Here is a 27,920-nt window from a genome sequence, read left to right on the forward strand (position 1 = left end):
TTTGTTTGTCCTGTTTGAGTACTTGATTGAAACATACGTAGATATTCACTTTTTTATATTAACTCCATCCAATAATACTTGATAAGTGTTTACATTGGATTATGGTTTATATTATTTTTCTCCTTTAGTGAATACTATTAGAAATCAAATCTATATGAGCATTCAGTAATGACTAGTTGATGTGACAGGAATGATGGAAGAGTAATTTGTGTATGATATTAGTAACTAATTATGACAATGGGGTATTAATAATTGCATGTATCATTAAAATGAAACATCGTCAACTGATTCTCGACGAGAGGACAATCTTTTTGGATCTATAGTGATGGATCAAGGAACGTTATTCAAGTTATTGGACAGGAATGTATCTGGAATGAATGAAACTACCATTGTAGAACTGTATAGATCCTTGCAAATATTTGACACCTATTTCCACGAAGAAAGCATAGTTTTGACAGCTTTATATGTACCAGTATTTCTACTCGGATTTCTTGGAAATTTTATAGTTATTATTCTTGTACTAACTAACCAACAGCTACGAAATTCTACGAATCTATACTTGTGTAATATGGCGGCAGCAGACTTATTCGGTAAGGTATCAACTTCCTATATTATTTTGTACAGTTTGCTTGCTATATATGGTCTTCTTTGAAATTAACATTACACTGTCCTTGGCATTGAATTTATAACAATCTGTGTAATTCTTTGCGGACATGACCAGTTCAACAAAGCAAACATTTCTACTGATATGATTTTTATCAAGGATAAATTGATGAAAATTTGCTGTTCATCGATTGCAGAACATAGAAAACCTTGTACTTGATAATATTCAGAAATTGTTGGTGTACATTATATTAGTTTATATTTTATTCACTGACATTGTTTATTCTCTTTATAGTTTGAATCTGATATATATCTGTATGACAATGTATACACAAAAAGTTAAATACCAAAAATACCGAACACCAAGAACATTTCAAATCAAAAAGTCCCTTATATTTGTTATTCTCGTGGCATTTTGTCTGATGCTTGGTCCGTTTCTGTGTGTGTTACATTTTTGTGTTGTGTCGTTGTTCTCATCTTATATTTAATGCGTTTCCCTCGGTTTTAGTTTGTTACCCCGATTTTGTTTTTTGTCCATGAATTTATGAGTTTTGAACAGGTATGCTACTGTTGCCTTCATTTATCAAACGTCAAAATCAAAAGCTTATAAATTCATTGACTTGAAAACCACTGTCATATTTCTTACTTGCCGTTGGTACAGTGCTTACCTTATGTACGGAATTGTGTGTTAAACCTGGTTTTAAAGCTATCTGAAAATATCACTTGTATGACAGTCGCATAACATTCCATTATATTGACAATAATGTATGAAACAAACAGACAATTTCAAACAATACTGAGTAAGAAGGGCTCTTTTATTCATAAGAATAACTGTTAAAACGTTACCCTCAGAATATACAGTTGCAATATATACAAGGAAATATCAAAGATTTAACTAGTTGAAAACCTGTGCCTTAAGTATGAGTGTAGAAAAGTTAACATTATATGTGAAAAAAGTTACAGAAATGAGACATGACACATGTCATATGATATATTTTATATAACTGTCAATATTTTTTATATGAATTTAACTTTCTTAACGTTTACGTTATAATCAATATTCATCCATACTATCAGGAATACACTTTAAATCAATTATTATCTCCACAATGTATGGTTACCTGGTTTGCTAATAAACACCTTCTGTCGTTTTCCCTTTTTTTCTTTGCCACATATGAATCCTTATGAAATGGGGAAAAAGGCTTCAATGATTACAACATTTAAATGTAAAGGATCTCTCTTTAGTTTTGTAAATATCCAAAAACCTTAACTAACAAACATGTTGATTTTTGATACTCTTATTCTAAGAAAGACGTATGTATTATAAAGAAGACAGTATGATGTAGTTTAGCTATTGTTTGTCCTAATTTGTTCTTTTATGATTTTATCATACATCAGTTTTCGATTGCTTCACATTTACATGTAATTATTCCAGGGTTTTAAGTTGATCTCTATGCAGTATTGTTTCAATTCTTAAGTTTTAAAAACCCTTGTCCGTTTGGTCGTTAGTGGATAATTGACTCGGTTGTATCAATTCACATCTCCGCTCTTGTATAATGATATTATCTTAGAAATTTCAGCATTCAAAACACTACTCATATCAAGTTCCCTTACTGGTTGTTGTAAGTATGTTCTGTAACATAATGCAGTTGCTTGTCCAAAAATTTAACCGTGTGGTTGAACTTCACGTAAATGGTTCCATCTCATCTACGCCGCATATCACTAGCAATCTGCGATGATGTGTATCAAAGAGTCAAGAATGTGTGCTCCATTATAATATATTTCCCTATAATTGACGGTCATAAACTAAAATCTATAGCAATGATTTTACTGTTTTTGTTATAACTAAGATATGCATCTACATAAATACATTGTTTGCCGTTTTTATATTTGACAAATAGAAAATATACAGTCAGTTTCAATAATTCTAAGATTCTGACGAACTGATGATTGTTATTTATTGCTGTTGTAACTCTAGTACAGCTTTGCATTTGTCTTGTTTTGTTCCATTTTGGGTTTTTGTTATTGCACGCATTTAACTGTTTATGTGTTAAGGGAAAATAAATAAAAAAATATAGAGTTTGTTCAAATTTTGCCAAAACGTAGTACATACTGTGATATATTCAAAAATATTATAGAATTTATAGATTACCCAGCATTTTCTCAAGCTGCAGGTTGTGACAAAATGACACATATTTAAATATCGATTATACAGGTAAAAACATTATGTGATTAGAAGCTAAACTAAATGAAAGAACTTAAAAAAAAAAAATACGAGAAGGAAGCGTTGAGAAAATCAGAGGAAGGATAGGGTCACCGTAGGTAATTTCGGCTGAAAAATAAATAATGAAATTTCATGTAGTTCCTTTAGAAAGTGCACTATTGTAGAGTTACCTCCATTCAAAATGTCAAGTTTAAAACATTAAAAATCAGGCAAAATAATCTACGTTTGTAAAAATATCTAAATGTATAAGTGAAATCTTTTTTGAAATAGAAAGTCAGTCACAGTAGTTTAAAAGTTGCATTCAACATCAAATTTTGATAATTGATTGATGATTTGGACTTTATCATCCCTGTTATTTACAATCCAAAATGGCGAAAGACATTCATACTACCTTTACCAAAATAATGTTTAGTAAATGATGACTGGAGTTTTGATATCGTCTTCTAACCTATTGTTATTGGGATTCAGATGATAAGCTGAACGGCAAATCCATTCTTATCTCGTTTCTAAAAAGAGATAACAGGAAACCGAAACCTTCTCAATGATCTAAGTCTGTTTATTAAATTATCAGATTACTTTTGTATGATATTACTACAGTGTGTATATAACAGCACTTATGTAAGACACTTTTTATCAGAATTTTAGAGTAATTAATCTTTTTAGGTCTTTAGGTATATCGGCTAATCCAAACGTGATGATGCATTGATTGACTAATTGATTAATACTTAACGTCTAACGTTTAATATAACGATGCTATAAGTAAAATATTTATAATATTACTATAAGACGACCAGACGGTAATGAAATATCTTCGGTGTTGGTGTAAAACGCCACTTTCGGGACTTCTTTTTGCTTGAAGGTCAGTTTTGTAGATGAGGAGAATTTCGAATTTCAACCATTGAATGCCGAAACACTTACTTCAATTATTAAAAACTATATTCCACTATGAGAGAGCATGTGTAACGACCTATATATTGTATTCATATTTCTGATACAACATAAGGTGCAATATGAAAACATGTTTTATGGTCCTAGAAACCTATTTAAATTCAACAACCTATTCAATATAGATAGATGATAAAGTATCCGCTTATATGTTAGTAGATTTACTTTTATCCAGTTATTTAGTCTAGACTTTTATTTAAACCTTTATTTCGCAGCTGTTACACGACTTGTTGTTGATTTATTTAGATGACAAATGACCTGTTACTGTATTCTTTTCTCTACTCGTCATTTGTTTGACATACTTTTACAAGAATTGTTTATCATGCTGTCCCTTATTTTCTATTATATTCTCTAAACATATTATCCTCAATTTTGTTTGTAGAGTATAAGTAAACATTGATTATTACACGGTAACTTATTGATTCCTAAAAAGCAACTTATTTGAAATATTCAAATTAATATTTACATTCCAAAAACTTTCGATATCGTCAACTTATTATCAATTTCTTTTTTTTTTTTTTAATTTCAGGCATACAATTTAAAGTAATCAATTGAACAATGAATAAGTGAACTTTCTCCAAAAAAAATGGAACAGTGATCTCATCTTTGTTCATTATCAATCAAATATCTTTATTTTCTGTTTACAAAATAGTAAAATCACAAAGATACTGATCTCCGAGGAAAATTCAAAACGGAAAGTCCCTAATTAAAAATCAAAAGATCAAACGAATGGATAACAACTGTCATAGATCATATTTCTGACTTGGTACATGTAGTTTCTTATGTAGCAAATGGTATATTAAACCTGGTTTTATATCTTACTTTTATAGTAACATTAATATATTGACAACAATGTGTGAACAAATCAAACTGACATAATAGGTAAAAATGTCAAAAATATGGATACAGCAGTCAACATGGTGTCATAATCTTAACCAGTATAAAAACGAACAAATTGAAACAAAGAAGAACAAAAGGCATATAGACAAAGCAAATTAGCAATCATGAAAGAAAGAATACTAAAATGTACAATAGCACAATAACACAATGACGGGATGTATAAATACAGAGCCACGTCATATATATCAAAGTAACACAAACAATGCATTTAGACAAAGCAAATTAGCAATCATGAAAGACAAGAATACAAAAATTACCATAAAACAATAGCACAATGACGGGATGTACAAATAAAGACCCACCTCATATGTATCAAGGAAACACAAAAAGGCATAAAGAAAAGAACATTAGCAAAAATGAAAAATAAGAATACAAAAATTGTCATAGAACAATAATGCAATGACGTGATGTATACGTACAGCGTCGCATGAAATGGATATAACCAAGAACAGACTAAACTGTAAAAGAAATATTCATAAAGACAAATAAAAGAATACTATAACACGCTATTAAGATGATTAACAATGTCAGTACCAAGAATCTATACTTGAAGACCATCGTGCATTATTTGTGAAGTTGGTACGGAGTATTTGATGTTGAAACGAATCGAACCGTGTGATAGCATCTGTCATATTCCCGACTTGGTACAGGCGTTGTCTTGTGTAGTAAATAGTGAATTAAACCTGGTTTTAAAGTAGCTAAAACTCTCACTTGAATGATAGTTGCTTAAAACTCCATTATATTGACAATGAGATGTGAATAAAACAAACGGACATTATTGGTAAAAATATTTAAAAAAATATAGGGATACCACAGTTAAATTGAGTTGTTTTCTTGATCACTATAAACAAACAAATATATCAACAAAGAAAATCAAGAAAACATACAGAGAAAGCAAATAAGCAAAACCAAAGACGACAATACAAAAATTGTCACAAGACAATAAAACAATGACGGTATGTATAGGTACCAAACCACGTCAAATGAATATTACCAAAAGTAATAATTTAGAAAGACAGATCAAAGAACACAATAACTCGTTTATATGATAAACAAAGAGAATACATATACTTCAAGACCATCGTATATTATTTGTGAATATTTATCAACACGGGCTTAGTATCTTCCGATTAATTGTTTTTAGAAAAAGAACGAAACGTTCTCCGACATAACCCTTGTTCGTCAACTTTTTGTTTGACACTCTTGACGTTTTACAAAGTCTGAGTAAAGGTAAAATCACAAAAATACTGAACTTAGAGGAAAATCAATTTGGAAAGTCCATAATCACATGGCAATTTCAAATAACAAAACGCATTAAAAACGAATGGACAAGAACTGTCATATTCCGAATAAATATATCATAATTGCAGTTGAAATAGGTATATTGTTTCTAAGGTGAAGTAATTGATAATTCAAAATTGAAATAGTATCGTTTTTCTAAGATTCTGGTACTCAGATAACCGCTAATGTCAAATTTGAAGTTTCTTTAATTTCTAATTCTGAAGTATATGCAAATGGAACCTTATAAGAAAAGCTTGGAATGTTAGTGGAAAGAACATCATCAATATATCTGAAATTAAATTATGTGGAGTCTTTGATATTCTTGTTTAAGCAAGTGTTAGGAGGAAATTTGACTTATAGTGAATATGTCGGTAAGAAGAGATTACAGATCGTTCCCATAGGAATTCCGCTAACTTAGGGAAAAGGCTACCGCTATAATCAACAAATAAGAAACTCCAGCATACTGATCACCTGCTCCTCTCTGTATCATGTTTGATCTTTTTGTTTATTTTAAACAAAATATAGCATTTTATCCCAGTAATAAATTTAAAGCGTGTGCTACCATTGTTATTTTGAAAAACCTTATATCGCCATATTCAGACACAAAGAAACTGTGAATCGTCTATCATCTCTTCATGCTAAATATATCAAGAGCATGCATCGGTATCTCACCAGAAAGTTCATGAACCAGAATATAGAAAGAAGTTCATCAGAAGAAACCAGGACCTTGTTGATAATTATTGCGTATCACAAATAATACAATGACATATAGAGTCTAGGTATTGACATTGTTTCACACCTCAATTACGTGTTATAGTGTTATTTTGATTTGTCTTTGTATATTTCTAACCTTTACTGTTTATACCATTTCTTGGTAATAATCTTTTGTCGTCGCTCAATATGTTTACATCTCGCAATTGTGTCATTGTGTTATAGCCATTTTTGTTTTTTTTATGTGTGCTTATGTGCTTTGTCTATAGAGTGTACATACCATTTTGTTTTTGTTTGTTGACCAATTTGTTTGTTTCTAAATAGATTAAGATTATAACACAATTTGACTGCTGAAACCGAACTATTGATATGTTGACCTATCATGCCTGTACTCACACATTATTGTCAATATAATGGAATTTTTGGCGACAATAATACAAGTGAAAGGTAAAGCTAGCTATAGCAGGTTTGTTCCACCATTTTCTACTTATGAAAATGCTTGTCCGAAATGTGGAATATAACAATTATTTTCCGTTCGTGTAAGAGAGTGTGTAGAGATTTTGTTTTTTGCCATTTGTTAAGTGGCTTTCCGTTTCGAATTTTCCTTTGAGTTCGGTATTTTTGTTATTCCACCATTTTCTTGAGTAAATTTGGTATTAATAATACATTTTACTTGCATTTTATTTTCCAGGAGTTTTTATTTTACATTTTAAGATATGTTAAGTTGGATTTCAGACCGTTCAGTAGTTATTATTTACTTGTAAACGTCAATCATAAACTGAAAAGCTCCTGACAAATTTACTGCAAGGGAGTTGTCTTAACAGTACTCACTTTGCCGCAGTGGATACGTCTGAAAATTGATTAAAAGAATGAACATCTCTAGAATGATTCATCGTGCAAACGTTTCAAATTATGTATAGTTAATATATCTGTTTAAGACCTAAATTTATTTCACTAGTGTATGTGCCATTAAAGATAATTATATCGTGCACTAAATATATTCACTGCCCCTCAACTCAAACATTAATAAATGGTTAGTTTAACCCTTACCCTAACCCTAATGGTAACTTGGGTTTTACCAGATTGATCAAATTTAATATCTAATAAAACTTGTTGGTATAAATCTTCATCAATCGACTGACACAACTGTAACACGGTAACAAAAACATTGAAATAAAACATTTTTCTTAACTTGTTGTCAAGAAACAGCTAGCAGCTAAAAGGTTTTCAATAACTTTTCTGACTTGCTAACATTTCATTAAAATTCGTTGCGTCATCAATACTAATAAAGGAAAGCTTGAATGATTTTAAAAGCTGCTGACCATTTGACATTTGAATTTCATTAAGTCTTTGATCAATCTTGACGTTTTAATGGATATAAATGTTCACAGAACTCTTTCTCCTAAAATGTACAATTTAGCAAATTAACTTGTTGTTAGAACATGGACTGTATTGTTGAAATTAAGAACTCAGCACAGTTTCACGCATAGATTGTCGTCATTAAAGAGATGAGGTATATGACGAAATAAGTCATGAAATCTGTGACGTAGGCTAATAGTTCATTCCCATATAATGAAGCGTTCTTTTTCGTATTACATGTTTCAAAAGCATAACATGCATTCTCACTTCCAAAGATATCAAGCCTTAAACACCACTCTTTAACAAATGTCCATACAGTATGTTCAGTTGCTAATAAATACATCCAAAGACATCAAGCCTTTAATACTACTCTTTACCAAATGTTCATACAGTATGTTCAGTTATTAATAAATACATCCAAAAACATCAAGCCTTTAATACTACTCTTTAACAAATGTCCATACAGTATGTTCAGTTGTTAATAAATACATCCAAAGACATCAAGCCTTCAACACCACTCTTTAACAAATGTCCATACAGTATGTTCAGTTGTTAATAAATACATCAGAGACAACAGAAGATTTATAGGCATTTTCAAATGTAGAAAATGGTAGATTTAACCTGGTTTTATAGATTTCGACCTCTCACTTTGTATGACAGTCTCATCAAATTCCGTTATATTTACAGTGATGCGTGAACTAAACGACATAATGAATAAAATAGTCAAAATATGGGTATAGCAGTCATCATCGTGTTACAATTTTAAAAGAACAATTCGCGTGTGTGTCATCAGAAAATTTTATACGTCACATATTTTTGTCGTTCAATGAGTAGATTGAACGAGTAGATGTATAAGTTAAACATATTCAATATAAAATGAAGAATAGCCTTATATCAAAGAAGAAACAGTTGCTTTCTTGTCTATCACTTAGATATATCAAAACGAGTTTTGACCTCATACCTTACAAAATCAAGATGGCATCTACCGTTGACGATGTTAGGAATGTCTGATTTCAATTGACAATCTCAGAGAACGGGTTTGGGGTTTGGTAAAAATGTTATATTTTTTAAGGGTCAGCTGAAGGACGCTTACGGGTGCGGGAGTTTCTCGCTACATTGAAGACCTATTGCTGGCCTTCAGCTGTTGTCTTCTCTATGGTCGGGTTGTTGTCCCCATTTCCTTTCTCAATTTTATGTCATACATTGACCGATAAAACAATGAAATATAAAAATCAATCATGAAGATAATCAAATGAGTCGACGTCATCAATAACTTTTTTATGGAGAACATGTCTAAATGTGCAGGTTATATATTTTTTTATATTGATCTTTGAAGTTGGTATTGTACGCTAACCCCTACATTTTCCTATATGAATACACACTCTAGAAATGTAATGCACATCACCATGACCTTCACAAAATTGACATGCTTTATCACAACCAGACATTTTTGATATTTTCAAATAAAAGTATGAATAGAGAGCCACAAAGTATAATGATGGCCAAATATCAAGAGGGGAATGCAAATATATACGAATAGATCGAGAGATAATAATATTTTGATGTCAGGTGAGAACACAAAAGGGGGATAAAATATCAAGAATGAATAGAAATGCAAAGGTGGTTATAAAAATGCCAAACTGGAAATAGAAATACCAAGATAGCAATACAAATATCGTGTGAGCAATAAAACACTAAGTGCAAAATATATACCATGTCGACAACAAAGTTACAAAATGTTACAAATTATTATAAATTAAGGAATGTATCTCCCTCATGCAAAGCTCTGATTCCTTTCACGGATTTGGCTATACTTTTTGGAACTTTTGGATTATAGCTCTTCATCTTTTATATAAGCTTTGGATTTCACATATTTTTGCCACGAGCATCACTGAAGAGACATGTATTGTCGAAATGCGCATCTGGTGCAATGGTACCGTTATTGTTATTACCTAAAGGGCCATACAATTAGGGAGGTATAAGTACAAATACAAAGTATCAAGTTACAAAAGAACAATTGAAATATCCAGATGACCAGAAAAATACGCAGGGACAGAACAAATACCAATGTTAACAAACATTTCCACCAAAAGGGCCATGAAAATATAAAGGGGGCATTACAAAAGTACCTAGATTTAAAACCAAGGAAGATGTCGAAGGGAAAATACATAGAGAGTAATAACAATTTCAAAAGAGAAATAAAAAGTGTTTATTTAAGACGGAAAGACGATATATCATAACATATATTCAGTTTCATTTTATAAAAAAAAAATATACACGAGGTAAAGAAAAAAATATATCTGCGATAACTGTATACAGATATTTATCATATGTGGTGCAAATGTTCTTAAAAGAAACAGAGGCGTTTGTTAAATACTGTAGTATGTAAACAATAGGTTTACTCAAAGAAAAGATCAGATTGAAAAGCTTTTACATGTTGTATCTAAACCTAATAAACATTCTGATATATTCCCTTTGTGTAAAAGATTGATGAATATGATTTCACTAAGCTAATAAAGTAACCTAATTTGCATTTTTGTTTCAATATAAAATAAGATTATTGGAGGGTCAATATGGAGAACCATTGTTCGTTACAACATTTCTACTTCCCAATAATAAGTGTATTTCATGGTCTTCTTGTAAAGTTTAACTGGTCTATTGTTATTAAGATTTAGGCGACAGTGGTTTACCGGGGTTCAGATCTCTTTAATCGATTCAAGGCAACAATAGTAACTGTGGGAAACGCACGAACTAAAATGTGAGCGATACCATCAAGGCAACAATTATTACTGTGGGAAATGCATGAACTAAAATGTGAGCGATACCATTAAGGCAACAATAATAACTGTGGGAAACGCACGAACTAAAATATGAGCGATACCATCAAGGCAACAATAATAACTGTGGGAAACGCACGAACTAAAATGTGAGCGATACCATTAAGGCAACAATAATAACTGTGGGAAACGCACGAACTAAAATGTGAGCGATACCATTAAGGCAACAATAATAACTGTGGGAAACGCACTCATTCCACATCGATTTTCTAAATTATTGATGAGAAGCGACGGTGTTTGGTCAGACAGAGTGCAAGTGTCACTAGTATGAGAGTTCTGTGTCAGACATATTTTAAGTGTCACTATAATGAGAGTTCTGTGTCAGATAGAGTTTACGTGTCACACGTCCTGTGTCATTTAGATTGGTGATACTATGTCAACAGTATGAGAGTTCTGTGTCAGACAGAGTTTTATTGTAACTAGTATGAGAGTTCTGTATGTGACACTTAGAGTGGTGATATAATGTCACATGTGTGTAAAGTTTATATGTCAGAGTGCTAGTGTGTGCGTTCCATTTAGAGGCACTAAATAAAGAGAGTTTATGTCTCAAACAGAGAGGTGAGAGTGAGAATTTATTTTTAGACATAGTGCTAATGTCACCAGTGTGTGCGTTCCTGTATAGGACAGAAATGTAAGAGTGTCTGTGTCAGATGGTCGACGGCCACCAGAGTGAAATTTTCTTTGTCAGATAGAATGATGTACAAGTTACACAGTTGTGAGTTTCTTGATGCAGTTATCATATATACAATAGAAAGATTTGGCCATTGCTTCTATACAGTGATTTAATAAAACATTCAATTTGAAGAGTTACTAGTAATCGTAGATAAACTCATTGAGTCCTAAGTTATACAAGCCTGATCTTTCCATTAATATTGTCTGAATTTTAAGACACAAATTGTTTTACTTTTCTAAACATTATTTTGGATAAATCTTTTGAAATTTGTCTACGCATTAATATGTTCAATAAGTCATTAATCAAATAAAGTGCAAGACAGTAAGATGATTATGCATGCAATACCATTACTTTAAAAGATCCCCACGTCATTGTTCAACCTTGTGACATTTTATTTATTTATTTTAAGTGACGTTCTCCAGAATTTGTGAACATTAGTTGATTGAAGGTTAGAGAATGTAGTCAATGTACCAAATAATTAGTGATTAAATATCTGCAATAATTTGAATTCCACCATTGGATACTGAACACTTTTACGTGTGAAGTACTCATTTTATTGGTAAAAATGAAAATGGGTTCTGAAGCAATATGTGAAAACATAATGTTTAAGTAAAATATCATTCATATGTGTGACGGTTGTGAAAGAATGGATAGTACAGAATTTTCAGTTGTATTGCCATTCAATATGTCTAATTCAGCCGAAATATTGGCTTTGTTTGATGAAATATTTGGCGTCGATTTGAGTTATACCAATGTTATCTTGACAATTGTATATATTCCTGTATTTCTTCTTGGATTTGTTGGGAATATAATATTTGTTTTACTTGTGTTTGTGTATCAACCACTGAGGAATTCTGCCAATTATTATTTGTGTAACATGGCTATCAGCGATCTTTGTGGTAAGCCTATTATTATCTATGTAACATGGTTATCACCGATCTTTGGGGTAAGCCAATTATTATCTGTGTAACATGGCTATCAGCGATCTTTGGGGTAAGCCAATTATAATCTGTGTAACATGGCTATCCGTGATTTTTGTGGTAAGCCAATTATTATCTGTGTAACATGGCTATCAGCAATCTTTGTTGAAAGCCAATTATTATCTCTGTGCCATGGCTATCACCGATCTTGGTTGGCAGCCAATTATTATCTATGTAACATGGCTATCAGCGATCTTCGTGGTAAGCCAATTATTATATGTGTAACATGGCTTTTAACGATCTTTGTGACAAGCCAATTATTATATGTGGTACATGGCTATCAGCGATCTTTGGTGTAAGCCAATTATAATCTGTGTAACATGGCTATCAGCGATCTTTGGTTTAAGTCAATCATAATCTGTGCAACATGGCTATCAAAGATCTTTGGGGTAAGCCAATTATTATCTGTGTAACATGGCTATCAGCGATTTTTGGGGTAAGCCAATTATTATCTATGTAACATGGCTATCGGCGATCTTTGGTTTAAGCCAATTATAATCTGTATAACATGGCTATCAGCGATCTTTTGGGGTAAGCCAATTATTATCTGTGTAACATGGCTATCAGCGATCGTTGGGGTAAGCCAATTATTATCTGTGTAACATGGCTATCAGCGATCTTTGTGGTAAGCTAATTATAATCTGTGCAACATGGCTATCCGTGATTTTTATGGTAAGCCAATTATTATCTCTGTGCCATGGCTATCACCGATCTTGGTGGGCAGCCAATTATTATCTGTCTATCATGGCTATCAGCGATCTTCGTGGTAAGCCAATTAATATCTGTGTAACATGGCTTTTAGCGATCTTTGTGGTAAGCCAATTATTATATGTGGTACATGGCTATCAGCGATCTTTGGTGTAAGCCAATTATAATTTGTGTAACATGGCTATCAGCGATCTTCGTGGTAAGCCAATTATTATCTGTGTAACATGGCTTTTAGCGATCTTTGTGGTAAGCCAATTATTATCTGTGTTACATGGCTATCAGCGATCTTTGGGGTAAGCCAATTATTATCTATGCAACATGGCTAACAGCGATCTTGGTGGGCAGCCAATTATTATCTGTCTATCATGGCTATCAGCGATCTTCGTGGTAACCCAATTATTATCTATGCAACATGGCTATCAAAGATCTTTATGGTAAGCTAACTATTATCTGTGTAATATGGCTATCAGCGATCTTTAGGTGTAAGCCAAATATTTTCTCTGTTACATTTCTATCAGAGATCTTTGTAGTTACGTCTAGATAAGACTCATATCAAAATAGTTAGCAAGCCAAACAAATATAAAGTTGAAGAGCACTGAGGACCCAAAATTATAAAAAGTTGTGCCAAATACGGCTAAGGTTTTCTATGCCTGAGATACGAAACAGCAAACAGTTAATTTATGAAATGACCATATAATTGATATGCATGTCAACACCAAAGTGCTGAATACTGGGCTGGTGAAACCCTCGCTGACGAAAGTTTTTGATTGGCCTTTTCATTACTTCTACTTTATATATTTCTATTTTACAAATTCCTGTAATAAAACTGATACTTTTCATCTTTCTATATTAAAAAATTGTGTTTACATATTTTTTTATATAAACATGTCTACTTTATATATTTCTATATTAAAATATCTACTTTACATATTTCTATATTAAAATGTCTACTGTACATATTTCTATATTAAAATTTCTTCTTTTCATCTACAAAATTTCTGTTAAATAATGATTTCGATATCAACATTTCTATTTTACATATAACTATATCAAACTTTGTAAACCTTATATCTGTTTCTATTTTACATATAACTATATCAAACTTTGTAAACCTTACATCTGTTTCTATTTTACATATAACTATATCAAACTTTGTAAACCTTACATCTGTTTCTATTTTACATATAACTATATCAAACTTTGTAAACCTTACATCTGTTTCTATTTTACATATAACTATATCAAACTTTGTAAACCTTACATCTGTTTCTATTTTACATATAACTATATCAAACTTTGTAAACCTTATATCTGTTTCTATTTTACATATAACTATATCAAACTTTGTAAACCTTATATCTGTTTCTATTTTACATATAACTATATCAAACTTTGTAAACCTTACATCTGTTTCTATTTTACATATAACTATATCAAACTTTGTAAACCTTATATCTGTTTCTATTTTACATATAACTATATCAAACTTTGTAAACCTTACATCTGTTTCTATTTTACATATAACTATATCAAACTTTGTAAACCTTACATCTGTTTCTATTTTACATATAACTATATCAAACTTTGTAAACCTTACATCTGTTTCTATTTTACATATAACTATATCAAACTTTGTAAACCTTACATCTGTTTCTATTTTACATATAACTATATCAAACTTTGTAAACCTTACATCTGTTTCTATTTTACATATAACTATATCAAACTTTGTAAACCTTACATCTGTTTCTATTTTACATATAACTATATCAAACTTTGTAAACCTTACATCTGTTTCTATTTTACATATAACTATATCAAACTTTGTAAACCTTACATCTGTTTCTATTTTACATATAACTATATCAAACTTTGTAAACCTTACATCTGTTTCTATTTTACATATAACTATATCAAACTTTGTAAACCTTACATCTGTTTCTATTTTACATATAACTATATCAAACTTTGTAAACCTTACATCTGTTTCTATTTTACATATAACTATATCAAACTTTGTAAACCTTACATCTGTTTCTATTTTACATATAACTATATCAAACTTTGTAAACCTTATATCTGTTTCTATTTTACATATAACTATATCAAACTTTGTAAACCTTACATCTGTTTCTATTTTACATATAACTATATCAAACTTTGTAAACCTTACATCTGTTTCTATTTTACATATAACTATATCAAACTTTGTAAACCTTACATCTGTTTCTATTTTACATATAACTATATCAAACTTTGTAAACCTTACATCTGTTTCTATTTTACATATAACTATATCAAACTTTGTAAACCTTATATCTGTTTCTATTTTACATATAACTATATCAAACTTTGTAAACCTTACATCTGTTTCTATTTTACATATAACTATATCAAACTTTGTAAACCTTACATCTGTTTCTATTTTACATATAACTATATCAAACTTTGTAAACCTTACATCTGTTTCTATTTTACATATAACTATATCAAACTTTGTAAACCTTACATCTGTTTCTATTTTACATATAACTATATCAAACTTTGTAAACCTTATCAAACTTTGTAAACCTTATATCTGTTTCTATTTTACATATAACTATATCAAACTTTGTAAACCTTATATCTGTTTCTATTTTACATATAACTATATCAAACTTTGTAAACCTTACATCTGTTTCTATTTTACATATAACTATATCAAACTTTGTAAACCTTACATCTGTTTCTATCTGTTTCTATTTTACATATAACTATATCAAACTTTGTAAACCTTACATCTGTTTCTATTTTACATATAACTATATCAAACTTTGTAAACCTTACATCTGTTTCTATTTTACATATAACTATATCAAACTTTGTAAACCTTACATCTGTTTCTATTTTACATATAACTATATCAAACTTTGTAAACCTTATATCTGTTTCTATTTTACATATAACTATATCAAACTTTGTAAACCTTACATCTGTTTCTATTTTACATATAACTATATCAAACTTTGTAAACCTTACATCTGTTTCTATTTTACATATAACTATATCAAACTTTGTAAACCTTATATCTGTTTCTATTTTACATATAACTATATCAAACTTTGTAAACCTTACATCTGTTTCTATTTTACATATAACTATATCAAACTTTGTAAACCTTACATCTGTTTCTATTTTACATATAACTATATCAAACTTTGTAAACCTTACATCTGTTTCTATTTTACATATAACTATATCAAACTTTGTAAACCTTACATCTGTTTCTATTTTACATATAACTATATCAAACTTTGTAAACCTTACATCTGTTTCTATTTTACATATAACTATATCAAACTTTGTAAACCTTACATCTGTTTCTATTTTACATATAACTATATCAAACTTTGTAAACCTTACATCTGTTTCTATTTTACATATAACTATATCAAACTTTGTAAACCTTACATCTGTTTCTATTTTACATATAACTATATCAAACTTTGTAAACCTTACATCTGTTTCTATTTTACATATAACTATATCAAACTTTGTAAACCTTACATCTGTTTCTATTTTACATATAACTATATCAAACTTTGTAAACCTTACATCTGTTTCTATTTTACATATAACTATATCAAACTTTGTAAACCTTACATCTGTTTCTATTTTACATATAACTATATCAAACTTTGTAAACCTTATATCTGTTTCTATTTTACATATAACTATATCAAACTTTGTAAACCTTACATCTGTTTCTATTTTACATATAACTATATCAAACTTTGTAAACCTTACATCTGTTTCTATTTTACATATAACTATATCAAACTTTGTAAACCTTACATCTGTTTCTATTTTACATATAACTATATCAAACTTTGTAAACCTTACATCTGTTTCTATTTTACATATAACTATATCAAACTTTGTAAACCTTATATCTGTTTCTATTTTACATATAACTATATCAAACTTTGTAAACCTTACATCTGTTTCTATTTTACATATAACTATATCAAACTTTGTAAACCTTACATCTGTTTCTATTTTACATATAACTATATCAAACTTTGTAAACCTTACATCTGTTTCTATTTTACATATAACTATATCAAACTTTGTAAACCTTACATCTGTTTCTATTTTACATATAACTATATCAAACTTTGTAAACCTTATCAAACTTTGTAAACCTTATATCTGTTTCTATTTTACATATAACTATATCAAACTTTGTAAACCTTATATCTGTTTCTATTTTACATATAACTATATCAAACTTTGTAAACCTTACATCTGTTTCTATTTTACATATAACTATATCAAACTTTGTAAACCTTACATCTGTTTCTATCTGTTTCTATTTTACATATAACTATATCAAACTTTGTAAACCTTACATCTGTTTCTATTTTACATATAACTATATCAAACTTTGTAAACCTTACATCTGTTTCTATTTTACATATAACTATATCAAACTTTGTAAACCTTACATCTGTTTCTATTTTACATATAACTATATCAAACTTTGTAAACCTTATATCTGTTTCTATTTTACATATAACTATATCAAACTTTGTAAACCTTACATCTGTTTCTATTTTACATATAACTATATCAAACTTTGTAAACCTTACATCTGTTTCTATTTTACATATAACTATATCAAACTTTGTAAACCTTATATCTGTTTCTATTTTACATATAACTATATCAAACTTTGTAAACCTTATATCTGTTTCTATTTTACATATAACTATATCAAACTTTGTAAACCTTACATCTGTTTCTATTTTACATATAACTATATCAAACTTTGTAAACCTTACATCTGTTTCTATTTTACATATAACTATATCAAACTTTGTAAACCTTACATCTGTTTCTATTTTACATATAACTATATCAAACTTTGTAAACCTTACATCTGTTTCTATTTTACATATAACTATATCAAACTTTGTAAACCTTATATCTGTTTCTATTTTACATATAACTATATCAAACTTTGTAAACCTTACATCTGTTTCTATTTTACATATAACTATATCAAACTTTGTAAACCTTACATCTGTTTCTATTTTACATATAACTATATCAAACTTTGTAAACCTTACATCTGTTTCTATTTTACATATAACTATATCAAACTTTGTAAACCTTATCAAACTTTGTAAACCTTACATCTGTTTCTATTTTACATATAACTATATCAAACTTTGTAAACCTTACATCTGTTTCTATTTTACATATAACTATATCAAACTTTGTAAACCTTATATCTGTTTCTATTTTACATATAACTATATCAAACTTTGTAAACCTTACATCTGTTTCTATTTTACATATAACTATATCAAACTTTGTAAACCTTATATCTGTTTCTATTTTACATATAACTATATCAAACTTTGTAAACCTTATATCTGTTTCTATTTTACATATAACTATATCAAACTTTGTAAACCTTACATCTGTTTCTATTTTACATATAACTATATCAAACTTTGTAAACCTTACATCTGTTTCTATTTTACATATAACTATATCAAACTTTGTAAACCTTACATCTGTTTCTATTTTACATATAACTATATCAAACTTTGTAAACCTTATATCTGTTTCTATTTTACATATAACTATATCAAACTTTGTAAACCTTACATCTGTTTCTATTTTACATATAACTATATCAAACTTTGTAAACCTTACATCTGTTTCTATTTTACATATAACTATATCAAACTTTGTAAACCTTACATCTGTTTCTATTTTACATATAACTATATCAAACTTTGTAAACCTTACATCTGTTTCTATTTTACATATAACTATATCAAACTTTGTAAACCTTACATCTGTTTCTATTTTACATATAACTATATCAAACTTTGTAAACCTTACATCTGTTTCTATTTTACATATAACTATATCAAACTTTGTAAACCTTACATCTGTTTCTATTTTACATATAACTATATCAAACTTTGTAAACCTTACATCTGTTTCTATTTTACATATAACTATATCAAACTTTGTAAACCTTACATCTGTTTCTATTTTACATATAACTATATCAAACTTTGTAAACCTTACATCTGTTTCTATTTTACATATAACTATATCAAATTTTGTAAACCTTATATCTGTTTCTATTTTACATATAACTATATCAAACTTTGTAAACCTTACATCTGTTTCTATTTTACATATAACTATATCAAACTTTGTAAACCTTATATCTGTTTCTATTTTACATATAACTATATCAAACTTTGTAAACCTTATATCTGTTTCTATTTTACATATAACTATATCAAACTTTGTAAACCTTACATCTGTTTCTATTTTACATATAACTATATCAAACTTTGTAAACCTTACATCTGTTTCTATTTTACATATAACTATATCAAACTTATCAAACTTTGTAAACCTTATATCTGTTTCTATTTTACATATAACTATATCAAACTTTGTAAACCTTATATATGTTTCTATTTTACATATAACTATATCAAACTTTGTAAACCTTATATCTGTTTCTATTTTACATATAACTATATCAAACTTTGTAAACCTTACATCTGTTTCTATTTTACATATAACTATATCAAACTTTGTAAACCTTATATCTGTTTCTAAATGAAAGGTTGGAGAAAAAATAAAGGAAAAGAATGTTCATTAGGAATATTGCAGTATTTGTGTCCACTAAAATTAAAGATTTTATTTTTAAAAAACAAAGAGGAGAAAATATTATGTTATTGATCAATATACTGCTATCATTATTATTAGAAAGAATACGAAACTACTACGTCGGGTTTTTTTTTACAACTGAATATTAAAATAGTCGATAAACGCATTAGTTTGTATCGATTCTTGAACATTTAGTATACTTTTTAATTCAAAAGATAGACACAATACAGACAAACCTTTAATGTCAATAACCTTGTACAACTAACACAATTACCTAACACTCACAGAAACAGGAATGTGTTTAGTATTATCGTTTCCTTCTTTTTTCTCCTTGTTTCATCGGGTTGTACACTTTGTACAGTGAAATGAATCATATCGGTGCTAAACACAAGTAAGAAACACCGTGGTTTTATCTAAATATGTTTGTCCGGCAGTGAACATTTTTTATAGTGCCGTGACGATCTTGAGCTTGATATGCAAATTAATGAGGACTTTGTTTGACTTGTGTTGCTTTTGATTGTCATTTAAATAACATATTATCTATTCTTTTTAATCATCACTTTTATGGTGACTTTTAAAACCATTGAAACGGTCCAGAGTTATTTTCTCCATATTTTCTTAATAAAACATTTTAAATTCTTCGAAACACTTATGATTTTCTACCCCGAGCAAAGATGGCTGTAACCTTATTTTGGCTGAACTTTTTGACAATTTAGATTATCAGTGCACCTCAACTTCCTATCTGATATCTGATATGGTCTTCTAAAACTTTATTGTCACGTGCAAATGATGAGTGTTTTTTGTAGTTGAAACACGCGCCTGAAGTTACAAATAATAATCAGGGTATATTTGAATATTTTTTTTCTTCATGACTGCGGTAACAATAATATTAATTAGGTCTTTCCACCTTTCGTGTGGAAAGACCTATTGATTTTGTTCTGATTATTTTTTTTTTCTTCCGCCTAATTTTATTCTTGCGGTGTAAAAATGTTTCAAAAGATGTCGCTTAGTTTTTTTGTATTTGAGATCATACAGTCTATACGCTTTTGAAACTTACCCTGTTTAACCAAACACTTTTCTTTGTAAGAGTTATCTCCCCAAACACTGTTTTTCTTGTTATCAGATCTCCTCCGCAACCGTAAAAGAAAGTGACAAATTTATTTTTCCAAATTGCTCGTTATATCCTCAGGATGTTACGTTTTATTTTGACCGAAGCTTTACGAAGACCCCATATGAGAGTAATTTCCCCTTTTGTATTGAAATAAGTGAAATAAATTTGTAACTGGAAAACCATAAGTGATAGAGGCCTAGGGTCTTTTGATTTTAGGCCCTTGCTCAAAAAGTATGAAAATGAGGTCAAGGTCAAAGGTCAAGGTCATGTTCAAATTTTTGATTTTGGCTTGTTATCTCTTATTTTCAGAAATCATACAAGATATCGACAAAATATTTTCACACAATTGTTAGTTGCGACATGTCGTAACATGTAAATTTTACTTAAAAGGGTACGTAACATTTAATGTGAGTTTTGCCCCCTTTTATATCTAATATTAGTTGTATGGTAATATAACTCATTAACAATATAAAGTAGAGGCCTAGAGTCTTTTGATTTGAGGTCCTTGGTTGATGACCTTGAAATTGAGCTCAAGGTCATAGGTAAATTTAACGTTCTAGATTTTGACCTTTGCTTTTTCCTCTTATATATACATGATAAAGCCATGGGACTTTTGGCAAAAGGTTGCAAGCAATGTGACCTTGAAAAAGCCAACCGGCAGTGACCTTTTGTAAACCGGAAGTAGCCATTTTTTGTACTAATTTAATGTAAAAGTATATAGAACCATCTATTTTTGGAATCAGTGTCAAGTAAACTATCAAAACATACCGGAAATAACATCTTTTAAACCGGAAGTAAAAAATGATTTCCCTTATGTATATCTTTTTGTATAGAAACCATATATTTTTGGAATCAGCGTCCAATAAGCTGTCATTTGACGCTAAAATTGACGTTTAAAACCGAATTTTAATATTTTCATATAAAAAAGATCCTTACTGGTGGAAAGACCATCAATGGTTCTCTGAACAATTGGTTTTTAATTATAATTATATTTCATTGAGCTTGATATGTGTTCCTATGGCTGTTGGTCATGCTTTATACATCTATATTTCAGTGAGCTTGATATGTGTTCCTATGGCTGTTGGTCATGCTTTATACATCTATATTTCAGTGAGTTTGATATGTGTTCCTATGGCTGTTGGTCATGCTTTATACATCTATATTTCAGTGAGCTTGATATGTGTTCCTATGGCTGTTGGTCATGCTTTATACATCTATATTTCAGTGAGCTTGATATGTGTTCCTATGGCTGTTGGTCATGCTTAATACATCTATATTTCAGTGAGTTTGATATGTGTTCCTATGGCTGTTGGTCATGCTTTATACATCTATATTTCAGTGAGCTTGATATGTGTTCCTATGGCTGTTGGTCATGCTTTATACATCTATATTTCAGTGAGCTTGATATGTGTTCATATGGCTGTTGGTCATGCTTTATACATCTATATTTCAGTGAGCTTGATATGTGTTCCTATGGCTGTTGGTCATGCTTTATACATCTATATTTCAGTGAGCTTGATATGTGTTCCTATGGCTGTTGGTCATGCTTTATACATCTATATTTCAGTGAGCTTGATATGTGTTCATATGGCTGTTGGTCATGCTTTATACATCTATATTTCAGTGAGTTTGATATGTGTTCCTATGACTGTTGGTTATGCTTAATACACCTATATTTCAGTGAGCTTGATATGTGTTCCTATGGCTGTTGGTCATGCTTTATACATCCTTATTTCAGTGAGTTTGATATGTGTTCCTATGGCTGTTGGTCATGCTTTATACATCTATATTTCAGTGAGCTTGATATGTGTTCCTATGGCTGTTGGTCATGCTTTATACATCTATATTTCAGTGAGTTTGATATGTGTTCCTATGGCTGTTGGTCATGCTTTATACATCTATATTTCAGTGAGTTTGATATGTGTTCCTATGGCTGTTGGTCATGCTTTATACATCTATATTTCAGTGAGTTTGATATGTGTTCCTATGGCTGTTGGTCATGCTTTATACATCTATATTTCAGTGAGTTTGATATGTGTTCCTATGGCTGTTGGTCATGCTTTATACATCTATATTTCAGTGAGCTTGATATGTGTTCCTATGGCTGTTGGTCATGCTTTATACATCTATATTTCAGTGAGTTTGATATGTGTTCCTATGGCTGTTGGTCATGCTTTATACATCTATATTTCAGTGAGCTTGATATGTGTTCCTATGGCTGTTGGTCATGCTTTATACATCTATATTTCAGTGAGCTTGATATGTGTTCCTATGGCTGTTGGTCATGCTTTATACAGAGTGTGGATCTATGGAGAGTTTATGTGTAAGGTAACAGCCTATTTACAAGGTAAGATCTATGGGGAGTTTATGTGTAAGGTAACAGCCTATTTACAAGGTACGCATCACAGATATTCAAATTTTCGGTATTGCTCGAGGTCATCTATCACTTACGTCTATTGCCACTGAGAGTATCCGTTAATCAGCAAACGTCAGGGCACTCATGGTCAAATAACTCCGTCCACTGAGATTATCAGATAATTATCAAAGGTCATTGGCGATCAAGATCAAAGAGCAACTCAGAATATCGGTTACAAACAAAAACTCAGGGACACTCAGTCGGGTTAAGTTAAAACTCCACACAAGAGATAATCACTTAAAATGAAATGTCATCATGGACAATCAAGATAATTATTCGACTTCAATGCTTCTGTTTGTAGTTCTATAGGGTTGTTAAAACGTAAGTCATGCACACGTTTACATTATCTAAAAGATTGCTTCTGTCATTGCTATTACACTCAAATAAATCACAAAAAGAAGCCTCCGATTCCTAAATCAAAGTTAGCGTTGTTAGGTCCGACTATCTTGTCATCCTATTACAATTAATAGGATCTGGTATTGTTTGCTAATACGTGTAATAAACTTGAGATGACCTCGGCATCAGATAATATATCAGAGTATAATGATGGATAATTGTCGATATCATCTATCTTCGTACCATATTTATTACCGAACATGTAAAACAATCCTATTTATTTATATTTAACCTATAGCTGTACAATGTACCCTATGGGAGTGCAACTCGAGTATAAATCCCAATAACCGAAAATTATACCATAGCTATCCATGGTATAATTTTCACAATTATACCATGGTTTTGTTGTATAAGGAATTCAAAAGAAAAAAAGTCGAGACCTGGTCGCGGCCGCCTGAATTTTTTGATAGAAACAACAAAGTTAGTGTGGGGCCACTAAGCTAAACTGCCCGCTTTGCACCAGCTGAAATAAATGATTGCTTAGGGTGGGAATCGAACCCACATACACCAACTCTGTTGTCCTATATTTTAAATGAACCAAAATTCGCTCAGGACTAGAACAAACAAAAAAGGTTTAAAAATATGTTGATTTTCGGTTATCAAATGGTAAACTTCCTGTAGGCTCCACTGTACAGCTACATTTACACGAATCACATCTAACCGTTTGTTCGGCAGGCGGGATAGTTGTTAGGGGATAATGGGGGGGGGGAGGAAAGGGAGTACGCCCCTTTTAAAAAACTTTAAATATGGTAAACAAATAACCTATTTTATAATATTTTCAAATGTTAGCTTGCTTTACCCCCACCCACACTTTAAAAGTGTTTGATCCACACCCGGTTTATTGTTGGCTTGCTTTACCCCCAACCCCACTTTAAAAGTGTTTGATCCACACCCGGTTTTATTAAACACTGCTGACATCTAGACTTTTAATGGGGCTATACTCTATGTTTGACCGTTAAAATTAGATAGCGTTTGTTTACTCTAAACAGGAATATATATATACTTTAGATATGCTGATCCCAGCTCTAAATGAGCGATTTTTTTTTCTTTAATTATATCGTCGCATGTCAATGAATTTCATGGAGAACATGTTGATATCCCATTTAATTAATGTACGCCATGGGCAAAAGGTGGATAGGAACTTTATCGGGACTCCGGGATCGGGTGTTTTTAAGCTCGGGATTTCGGGATTGACCCTTTCTGGATCCGGGAATTTTTTTTCGAATTTCGGGACCTCTGGATTTTGAGTTTTAAGCCCAGCAGTTCGGGACTTCGTGTTTTAAAGCCCGGGATTGCGGGATCAAGACCCCTCCAACCTCCCTCATGGACTTCTGGTTTAAAGTTAAAAGTGGAATAATTCATACAACTCTCAGACAGATTCTTGTGAAAATCATTAATATAAAAAAATTAAAACATTTTTAAAGCAAATAATAAAATTTAAAAAACCTACCCTTTGCAGTTCAACTGTACGTAAGTTTGGGATTGCAGCAATCTTCCAAAATATCAGAAATCTGTACTAGAAAGTTCTTGTGTCCTTATCCAGAACATCTTTTCGTCACCACTGTAAAGATGCATCCGTCGCTGTCGAAAAATATTTTCAAACTGAATACCCGCTGTTTCTGAAGCCCGCGCTAGTTTTAAAAAGTAGGCGGAGCCTTAAGTGTAAGGTCCGAAAAGGGTTATTTCAAAGATTCTTATTAAAACAATTTCCATGTAAATAAATAAAAATATATGAAATACACAATTTTTAACAGCGAAAGATACAATAGGTTAAAACAGATATTTCATATTTTTTGGAAAGTTTTGTGGTGTTTCGTAAATTATACCATAGTTTTTGTTGAAACCCCTCGGCAACCTCACTCGACTTCGTCTCGTGAGGTTAATGCCGAGGGTTTCAACAAAAGCTATGGTATAATTTACGAAACACCACAAAACTGTCCAAAAGATATGAAATATCTATAACTTAGGACTGAAAAAAACATGTGTTTTCGCGTTCTCATTTGATATAAGTTAGAAAAGAGAATTAAATGTGTGCTAGTGTTTATTATTGTATTTTATATATTTAACATTTATTAATTGTATGTTATAAAAGTTTTATTGGTGAGCGTCATGCCAACAAAAATGTTTATTTTCATGACGTCTGAAGTATGAATTGACTGAATTCCTACACAGGAAAAAAATCTTTTTATCTTGGTTGAATATTTAAGTGTATTGGAAATAATATGTAAAACATAAAACACATGTTCATGGCTAGGCCTCGGCTAGGCTCGTGGCTTACGAAGAATGGTATATAAAAGATGTCGCGTAATTAAACATGTTTGTAAATGCTCAACCTCCTTCTAACCTTTGTCATAATAACACTACAACAAAATGTAAACTCAACTGTAATGGGAGTATACTGAATGCTAGTCCAAATTCCAGGTTTAACTACTTAATAAACCTTGTTTTATCAGCGGTTACATACGTTTACCATACAAAAGTTCTTCTTTCTTTCAGGAGTAACCGTTGCTGCCAGTATTTTTACGATATCAACACTAAGTGTAGATAGATTCTTAGCTATCCGCCATCCAATGATATTCCGTCGAGTGAGTAACACTAGAGCTGCTACCAGAATTATTATAGTCATTTGGATAGTTTCTATTGTGATCATGGCGCCATTACTTATTGTCAAGAAAGTCAACACTTTACATCTATTTGAAGAACCAATTCATTTCTGTCATGAAATATGGCCGCATATCACACACCGGCAAGCTTATGATATCTGTTTGTTTTTGTTTGTTTATGTTATACCGGGTATTGTTATTTTCATTGCATATAGTCTTATTGGTAATAAATTGTGGACCGAGGATAAAAACCTACAGCGAACAGAGTCGGAAACGAGTAAAGGTATTGGGAGACATGTTATGTCCGGGCGGAAGCGAGTCGCTAAGATGTTAATAGCATTAGCAGTATTATTTGCCGTGTGTTGGTTGCCTTATTATGTTGTTAGTTTGTACTTAGATTTCGCAACAGAAGGTGTCAAGAACTTTTTGCTAGTTTTGCCGTTCACTATATTGTTAGGGCATTCTAACAGTGCTTTCAATCCTATATTATATTTCTATTCAAGTCAAAGTTTCAGAAAGTATCTTTACAGAGCTTTGAAATGTAGGTCAAATAGAACTAAACGTTCGCTTGCCGTTCGATATACCCCTGCTCAGAACAATAAACACCAAGATGCTAATGTCAAACCTCGCATACGAATTTCAAGTACAGGAAGTTTCAAGTCTTCGGGTACAGGAAGTTTCAGATTTTCAAGGTCATCAAACACGAGTCTTAAATCTTCGAACTTGTCAAGTCGATCACGTGACAGTAGGAGTGACAAGAAACGTGAATCGGATAAAGATACATTGATGATCGAGAGAAAAAGTTATACTCTTCCTCTTGTCGTCATGCATGGCAATGGCGGGAAAAGACTACTTAAAGCTCATAAAAAAGAAATTCTTGATACCTCATTAAGTATTCCCTCCACAATCAATGAAGAAAGCAGCCGACTAGGATCAATTAGTCCTGTCAATGTAGTAACTACTTTTAAAGCTGATATAATGCCGGAGATAGAGGAGGCACCTGAAGATATACAGCTGTATCTCAGTGTGTCGAAAACAGAACTGTCACTCAAATACATTGACAGCGAAGAAGAAATAGACGACGTATGAATTTCATTGAAATTTAATATTAAATTATATTTTGTGGAATCTTATTAACACGTTAAATTCAAATTCATGAGATCTGGTAATTATAAAATCACAAAAATAATTTTCATGGTATAAACCAAATGATAAATAGAAAAGTCACGGAAACTGCAAATCAAACATGAATTATATATTTGCAATGACTATCGAACAGCCAAATGTTTTCGTGTTTATACTCGCATAATATAATTCTAGCACGTGTACAGTTCATTTCATATATTAAAAGAATGAGGAAATACTAATTAAAGAAACACCCAGTTTCAAATAGAATACAGAAACCATAGACGGATCCAGAGGGGCGCTTTGGTTGGAAAATTTGGTATATTATATATAGGGAATCACTGAAGCATGACTGTAG

General features: G+C 30.7%; 1 protein-coding gene across 1 annotated transcript; it reads left to right on the forward strand.

Moving 5' to 3' along the window:
- Positions 1-157: 157 nt before the first annotated feature.
- On the forward strand, positions 158-27,736 carry LOC143058093 (QRFP-like peptide receptor). Its single transcript, XM_076231592.1, has 3 exons — positions 158-590; positions 23,274-23,369; positions 26,331-27,736. Exons 1-3 carry the CDS (start codon positions 326-328, stop codon positions 27,524-27,526), a joined length of 1,557 nt encoding a protein of 518 aa, XP_076087707.1. The 5' UTR covers positions 158-325; the 3' UTR covers positions 27,527-27,736.
- Positions 27,737-27,920: the final 184 nt, after the last annotated feature.

Source organism: Mytilus galloprovincialis, chromosome 1 (genome assembly GCF_965363235.1).
Source record: "Mytilus galloprovincialis chromosome 1, xbMytGall1.hap1.1, whole genome shotgun sequence".
Lineage (NCBI taxonomy): Eukaryota > Metazoa > Mollusca > Bivalvia > Mytilida > Mytilidae > Mytilus > Mytilus galloprovincialis.